The sequence below is a fragment of the Colobus angolensis genome, unplaced genomic scaffold (genome assembly GCF_000951035.1).
Source record: "Colobus angolensis palliatus isolate OR3802 unplaced genomic scaffold, Cang.pa_1.0 Scaffold78, whole genome shotgun sequence".
Classification (NCBI taxonomy): domain Eukaryota; kingdom Metazoa; phylum Chordata; class Mammalia; order Primates; family Cercopithecidae; genus Colobus; species Colobus angolensis.
Genome location: NW_012121598.1, coordinates 3,722,406 through 3,731,171, shown reverse-complemented (window position 1 = coordinate 3,731,171; position 8,766 = coordinate 3,722,406). Strand labels below are relative to the sequence as shown.

The window sequence follows — 8,766 nt, the reverse complement described above, 5'->3', positions numbered from 1 at the left end:
TTTTAGCATGAAGGGCTGTTGAATTTTGTCAAAGGCCTTTTCTGCATCTATTGAGATAATCATGTGGTTTTTGTCTTTGGTTCTGTTTATATGCTGGAATTTGCTACTCTTAACTCTTCCCCTGCGCCACCTACCTGGGATTCTAAATCTTTTCACGGGAAAATTATTGCCATCATAATCTTGTCTCATATGGTTACTCAAGGCAATACTTTCTTGTTGGTATAAATTACAGAAATGACATTGAGTTGTAAGTTCTGTTAAATTAAGGAAGTCATTTAGCACTGTTAAAGTGAATGCCAAAGAAACAATTGCATTGCATGGTAAATGATTTTTTTTTTTTCAAGACAGAGTCTCACTCTGTTGCTCAGGCTGGAATGCAGGGGTGCAATCTCGGCTCACTGCAGTCTCCACCCCGCAGGTTCAAGCAATTCTCTTGCCTCAACCTTTTGAGTGGCTCGGATTACAGGCATGTGCCATTACCCCCGGCTAATTTTTGTATTTGTAGTAGGGATGGGGTTTCACCGTGTCGGCCAGGCTGGTCTCAAACTCCTGACCACAGGTGATCCACCCGCCTTGGCCTTCCAAAGTGTTGTTTTTACAGGCATGAGCCACCGTGCCTAGCCGGTAAGAGATTTTACTCACACAAATAATAATATGTTTAGCATTTGCAATTAGGTCATTATCGGGTAAAAATAGATGAATCCTGATAAACTATGTGATTTTCTCTTCAAATAACTACAAATCAACTCCTGCGAGCTGTTACAATCTATGCATTTAAGTTGCAAAAGTGAATTCTTCTTCTTTTTTTTCAAGTACAACACTGCAATATTCGCTGTATGAATGGAGGTAGCTGCAGTGACGATCACTGTCTGTGCCAGAAAGGATACATAGGGACTCACTGTGGACAACGTAAGTACACCGTAGTTATAAGTATTCTAGATGTTAACCTGTTTGTAGACAAGTAAAATAAAGAGATAAGTGCTGATAGATTTTCTATGATTACCTGGGACACAGCATTTTTACAAGTGTCCAGTGACCTTTACAGATGAACAGATCACTTACTCAAAACACTTATCACCAAATTTCCAAATGGAACCTTGGTTGGTTACAGGTTGTTTGATTCATTTTCCTCTCATTTACCTTCACCACCCTGCTTGCCTGATCTCCTTGATTCCTAGTCACCACCAAAGGAGCAGAATTCTTGTTCATTCCAGGCGCATATCTTCCACTCACTTGCTGAACTTCAGCACTTGGATTTCCAGGAAGCATCTCAAATAAAATATTTCAAAACTCAGCCTCGTCATTCTCTCTAAACATGTCCTTTCTCTTGATTAGTGGTATCTGCGTCCCTCTCATTTCCCAGTCTAGATGCTGCTACTGAAGTACTTATTACATGGTGTTCAGTTTGAAAGTTCATTTGTACACACCACTTATTGTGTCTACTTTCTGTTAGTCCCTGTGCTTTGCAGAAGAGGAACATTCTTTTTAAAAAGCTTTTTTTTTGATTACTTTAAGATGAACATATATACCCTACAGAAAATTTGGAAAAGTTTTAAAAATACAAAAAGTAAAATTATTCATGATTTCATCATTCTAGATGCTATCTTCTAGACTTGTAATGCATATTTGGTACATTAGTTCTTACTGTATATATAGATTTTATGCCACTTTTTCACTTAATATTTTATTCAAAGTATACTCATGTTATTACACGTTTTAAAATACATTTTAATGGTTGCCTAGTACTCTGTTACATGGACATTTGACTGTTTAATGAATCCTTAATGGTGAACCTTATTCAGGGTGTTTCTAATTTTTGCTTTTGTGTATGTATTTGTTAGGATTAATAATGTTATTATAAATAAACAAAAATGTAGAGAATGCCCTAGTGACCATCTGTGTTAGTCTGTTTTCATGCTGCTGATAAAGACATACCCAAGACTGGGCAATTTACAAAAGAAAGAGGTTTATTGGACTTACAGTTCCCCATGGCTGGGGAGGCTTCATAATCATGGTGGAAGGCAGGGAGCAACAAGTCACGTCTTACATAGATGGCAGCAGGCAAAAAAGAGCTTCTGTGGGAAAACTCCCCCTTATAATAACCATCAGATCTTGTGAGACTTACTGTCATGGGAACAGCGTGGGAAAGAGACCTGCCCCCATGATTCAGTTACTCCCCACCTCCCACAACACATGAGACTTCAAGATGAGATTTGGGTGGTGACACAGCCAAACCATATCACCATCCACTCATTGCAGTGGGAGAAGAATATTGGTTGAGTTTTGTGTAGCCCAACCTGGAGAGAGGAGAGGTAGGATAGGCTCCCCAGTGTAGGTGATCCTTGGGCTGAGTCTTGAGGGATGGGTAAGTGTTTACCTGTCAGGTGATGGGGAGTGGACCTTTTGGGCAGATGGTAGAGCATGACCAAAGCACCGCCACAAGACACAGCAAGGAATGTGGGACATAGCAAGTGCTCTGGTGTTGCTAGAGCTAAAATGCAGAGGAGAGTGGTGGGAGAGGAAGTAAGGTCAGATAGGATGTCATGGGCCAGGTTTTGATGCCTTTATACATACTATGTTTTCTTCCAAAGTAGGGCCGGGAAAGAGGAGTGAGACCACAACAGTAAACAACACTAACAACATCAACAACATACATCTTTTGAGTTACTCTGTGCTTACTGTGTGCTAGTCACATTTTAGAACTCTATGTGTGTTAACTCATTTAATATGACAACAATCTTTGTGTTAGAGGCCATAAATGTTACCCTCTAGCAGATGAGGGAACTGGAACACAGGGTCCCCAGTGGTTCCTCTAAGGGTATATAGGTGGTAATCGGCAGAGCTGGGGTTGGAACCCAAACAGTGTGACTCCATAGCCCATGTGTTTACTGCTGTGAAATACCAACCTTATTACCTTTCACTTATGAAGGTTTACAGTGAGAAAGATCACAGTGTGGACGCACAGCTGGAAGAGGCCAAAACAGGAGCAGGAAGACAAGTCCTACCTAAGGCTGTGGCTGTGGAGATGGCGAGATGGGGCTGGATCCAGTGGCATTCCAGGAGAATCAGGAGGGGCTGCTGGGCATCTCTCCTGCTCCCCTTGGTGCTCCCTGAGGGGGTTTAGCCCAATGCCCAACACACAAGTGCTTAATTAACACTGGCAGAATTAGAACATTTTTCCTAAACTTCAGCTTCCTCATCTGTAATCTGGGAGGGTTGGCTTAGGCAAGCTCAAACTTTCTTTTCTGTTTAGAAGCTCTTCATTCTCCCTGACTATAAACCAAGAGGCAAAGAAGACAATTGGCTTACATCAACCTCTCTGATTATATGATGAGCAATGGCTCCTGCCATAATTTTTGGTTAAAAAGGGTTGTGTCAGTTCAGGTCCTCTTATGGCAAGAAAATATCAAGACAGAATTAGACACAAAAGAGATTTACTGGGGAAAAGACCTGTGAAGAATAAAGGAAAGAGGAAGCAGAAGTAGGAGAGAATGGTGTTCAAGGAAAGAGGAAGCAGAAGTAGGCGGGAATGGTGTTCAGACCATGATGCCTGTCTGATCCTGTGCAAGGAGGGAGGGAAGGAAGGACAACTACATAGAAGGAACTTCAGCCTGTAGTGCAGCTCCAAAAAAGCCTTTGCCAGGCTGATGGAGAGGCCAGGGCAAAAAGTGTCCTTCGAAGAGTTCCATGATGGGTGAAACAGCCAGGCTTTAGCATCCTAATGCTGTGTTCAGTCATTGGCTGTGAGCATGCCCTTGACAAGAACGCTGCAGCAGATATGAAGGCACAGCAGCTGGAAGTGGTCTGCCAGCTAAACTCCTTACAGGAGATTCTCTTGAGGGGAAGTATGAGTGACTCAACTTCATGACTGCTACAGGGGTAAGGTATGGAAAAATGTTTAGAAAATATTTAAGGAGCAAGGAATTTGAATGGAGGTTTTGGGGGAGACTCATGGAGCAGTGAGATTTCAGCTGGGCTTTGAAGAGTGGTTGTGACTGGCATATTTGGCAGAGAAGACCCTGCCACCCACGATGCTTAGAAAGAGCCCATGCATGCACAAGTTACAGGAAATTGTACAAAGAGGAGTTGTTCAGCACGTGAACTTTCAATTCTTATTTTAGTGTCTTTTCTAACAAGCGAAATATCCTGCCCTGAAGCATCTCTAGACTTACTGCACCAATAGTTTCCACAGATTCTGTTATAACTCTCAATTGGATTTTCATTATGGTACTTAAATTACTGAAGATCATGATTAGTATTTTGTTGTTTGCAGTTAATTATGCAGTTGAACATGCTACATTTCTGTAAGGGTGACATCAGAGGGGTTGATATTTCCCCTTGTGGGAGCCCTGTTGAAATTAAACATGAATCATAAGCGAAAGAGTCTTTGCTAACACGCAGTTCCCATCCAGTGACATCTCTTAGAAACCACTGTTTTCGAGGTTGAACTGAAAGCATTGCTCAGATGCTCCATGGAATGAGACCATCAGCATTAACATAGATACAAACTCATCTATTCCAGGCAGCTTTACCTAAGAGGTGACTGAGGAACATCTGAGTATCTGTAACTGTACAGTGGCCATTCAAAATAAACAAATAAACACCAGCGTGACTTTAGATATTTTATTGTTGTCCTTCCAGGGGACCACAAGTGTCACTTCATTAGCATTTATTTTCAGGTGAAGCATCTCAGCTCTCTCCTTATTTTACAGCTGTTTGTGAAAGTGGCTGTCTCAATGGAGGAAGATGTGTGGCCCCGAATCGATGTGCATGCACTTACGGATTTACTGGACCCCAGTGTGAAAGAGGTAATGGTTTTAAAAATCATTTGCATAAAGACATGCTGGTACCTAAAGCTGTTATTAATTTGCACAGACATTGGGTCTGCATGGCTACTTCCTGAATGTTGCTGAGCTTTGAGGAAATTTCTGAATTGTCATTGGGAAGGTCCCTAGGATGACAAGACAGTGGCCCTGAATCTACGCATGATATTCAGCAATGTTTGTCAGTGCAAGTGTACCTAAATTCAGTTATTTGCTAATTTGGTGGTACTCAGTTATGAGCATATACATAATTACCAGCTGGCATCAGGATAAAAAGGGGAGAACTTTCTTCTGGAAGGGTAGGGATTAAGCTCTGTATCATGCCAGTGAATGAGAGAAGTAATCTCAAACCAACCATGTGTATGGAAAGGGAGAAGTTCAGTATGAAAAGCACACCTGAAGATCTGTTGGACCTGTTGGGGGCTGTAGAGGTGTACAAGCTCAGCATTCCACACTCACGATAGATACGTTTAGTGTCTGCTGAGAAGCTGCTTTGTGTAGGTGGTTTATTCAGTACTCATTGCAGCCTACTACATTGTGTAGAATCATCGTTAATTTTGCATGTGAGAAGATCAAGGCAAAAAGAGGTCCAAGGATGTCCCCAAGCCCACATACATAAGAAACCTTTAATTTGAATATGTGTTTTTCTCTTCAAGTCTAATGTTTACTGCTGCTCTTAATTAAAAGAAACATTCTACCTGATTTGCCTACCTAAAAATGCAAGTACGATATTGAGATATATGTGGATATGCAATATTCTTAGGATTTTTTTCCCTGAACTTTGGTCTCATTAATCATCGTGTCTCTACATTTATAGACTTTTTTCTCATCATCCCTAGTTTTATAATGAAAGTTTAGAAGGTTTATGTCACACAAAACTGTTATTGAAAATTTGCATGAACTTTTAAACTGCAATAATCACTTTTAGCCAAGTTGTACAGACATCTTCTTATTCTAAGATGGAAAGTAAAGATTCAGTAGCAGGTGTTGAATATATCATTTAAAACATATAATAGAGGAAAACAAAGAGCAGAGAGTGGTTTGTGAGAAATTGTTTATTTTCTGTCTGTTTTTATAATTTATCTAAATTCAGTTATTTGCTAATAATGCAGTAATACCTATTTGAGCAAGAAACTCCAGGTCGATTACTTTGATTACTAAGTAAATTACATTGTATTTCTATTAATAGGACTACTGCATGGTATTGATGTGTGATGCATAATAGACCTTTACATTGCATGTTGATATCCTTTAGGAGTCCCTCTTTAAACTGCTTCTCTTTACAACTTGCACAGATGTATTTTTATTTGCTAATAATTATAATGGTCCAGAGTACTAAAAACTATTTCTACTAGGCAGTATTATTCTGTGGCCTTACTACTTAATCAATGAAGTTGTAGGAGATTAAAATTGTTAATGTGTGGTTTGAAGAGTGGTATGTGAAAATAATTTCTCAGTTGATAATGCTGGGCTTACTTTGTTTTAGAAAAATCAGTAATAAGATGAAGTTACAGGGCATTTTACCTGTAACTTTTTACCTGTAACCATTTTAACAAAGTGGTTAAAGAGTTGCTGCAAAGATGCTCATAGTTCAGATATTGATGATAACACATAAATAAAGGACACGATATTGAACCATTCCCCAGTGATTTCTTCAAAGATTTGATCTTTGCCCAAGATTAAGAAATGTCCTGAATGGGTTCAATTACTAAGCTACTAATCAAAACTGGCATGTTACTCAGAGGTTTCTCCAAGTTTTGGGGTGTCTTCAACTGCTCCCCTTCAGGAAAAAGGGCTATCCTGAAATCTGCACTAAGGTGTAAATATCTGTTGGCTCCACAGACTTTTCCCAGTGGTGATTTTCAAAATCAAATTCATCCTTCAGTGGCAGATTTTCAGGCATTTGTGAACGTGGAGACTGGGGAGCAGAAGGCAGGCTTGCCCGTTAGTAGTAGAAGGGTAGTGCCTTCTACCCACTGCCTGTTTTATGCATGGGTACAGTCCCAGACCTTCAATGGGAGAAGGAAAACATGGGCGTCATTTCCCACAGCATATGAGAGAGGGGAGTCTTTTTGATTCCAGAATTCTATTTCCATTTGTAGAGTTCACTGTTTGCTGCTCTTATGAAAGTCATCTATTTACCTCCTTGAAGAATTAGAGGCAGTAGATCCTCTTACTTAGATGTATGTTTGTGCTTTCAAGAGTGATGAATAAAAATCTGGTATCGAGTCAGGACAGATCCATCCTGAAGTGTGGGAAAGTATTCAGTGTGACTTCTGATGGTGGGTTGCTATCCTTATTGTGGTGCTTATTACTGGATAAGTACCTAGGTTGGTTGTATTCTGTTTTAATTGGGATGTGATGTTTTATTTTTCAAAATGAACATCCAGGAGGCTTTTACTACTTTCTCCCTTCATCTACATTTTCCCTTGGTACTGTCTCCACATCTCTTTTTATAGCATTTACCACATTGCATCAAAAGAGTTCACTAGAGCATAAGTTTTCAGGAGAAACTAGTTTCATCATCTTAATTCTAGCCTTACTGTGTGATGCACAGTACATGACCCATAGATGATGAACTGGATTCATTTAATAGCATCAGAACATCTGGAGCTATAATGATCGGATATGAACAAGTATCTCCTGGAAATAATTGCTGTTTGCCACCAGTCCTGGCTATTGGTTTCATGCTAAACAGAGCTAATCACAATATGGATACCTAATTGAATGTGGTCCCATCTTTCAGAAGAATGATCTTTCAGGTCCACAAGACTGTCATTTTTCAGTCAACAGGGATGCAAAAAGGAGGAATGTTTTGATCAAAACTAAGTGACAATAAAAACAAAAGCAAAAACCTCTTATTGTGATGTAACACACATGTAAGTGAACATTTAGAATATCAGTTACAAGTACTTCTCAGGATAAAGATCTTTGTCCCTGGGAGATCTTGGAACTTTTATACATTAGTAACTACCTCGGAGACCCACTATGAGTGTGAAATACACCTTTGGGGGTCATACTGGCAGGATTTGTATCACATTAAGCCAATAAGTCAATCTTAATCATCCATGAACATAGTATTTTGGTTTGTGATGGAGAAAAACAGCAGATCCATGCTTGAATTATGAATTCTAACAGTCATGTAACAGTGTAATAAGATTATAAAGCAAATTTGTCTTACTTGCAGCTTTTTTCCATTAAGATAAATTTGTTTAAAAAAAATTCTTGGCTAGACAGCCTCATCCCCAATGGGCAGGTAGCAATGATATATTTTACCATTGCCATTACCATTGTTTCTCTACACCCAGAGGATAAAAAGTAGAGACTTGGCTTATTTGGCCTGTGATGTCTACTTTTTAAGAGCTGAATAGGAATACCTTTAAATACATCTTCTAGTTTGTCATAGTCCCCACCACTGCCTATTGTCACATCTTGCTCAAGTTCATTCGTTTAGTTTATGTATTAGCCCTTGTGAGCATTCAAGTTTGCCACCTCCTGCTGCTTTCTCTGTCAAAGATTCTATCTCTTTTTTTTTAACCCCAAGTTTCTTTAATTTTTCTTCCTCTCACTTTTTTTGGTAAGTTCACATTTGTGGTTTTCTTATTGCCTCCTACTCCGACCCTTTGCCTTCTCTCTGCTTGGACCTTGAGCAACTAGTAGAACTTAATCACCGTCTTAGCTCAGTGGTACAGTATGTTAGCATTTGTTATCAGATTATTGAAGTGAGGTCAGTGCCTGTTTTGGCAATGACAGCACAAGCTAGTCGTATATTGCCATAGTTACTGCTAACAAAAAAACTGTGTGGAATCACTTTCTCTTGCCATCTTGCCTCAGAATGCACATTTTAAATCTTGTTAAATGCTCTTGTATTAAACACAGTGAATCATATGAATGGATGAGACTTTTCAGAGTCATGACAAAAGAGAGAAGAATGATGGAGATA

The 8,766-nt window shown here is 39.6% G+C and overlaps 1 protein-coding gene across 1 annotated transcript in view; it reads left to right on the top strand.

Annotated features, from left to right (window-relative positions):
* FBN1 (fibrillin 1) overlaps positions 1-8,766 on the top strand; it is a 207,649-nt gene that overhangs the window by 15,108 nt on the left and 183,775 nt on the right. The window contains exons 4-5 of the mRNA XM_011928574.1: positions 814-909; positions 4,713-4,808. Of these exons, the coding sequence (XP_011783964.1) occupies positions 814-909; positions 4,713-4,808 (192 nt within the window). The remainder of the gene's footprint in view (positions 1-813; positions 910-4,712; positions 4,809-8,766) is intronic.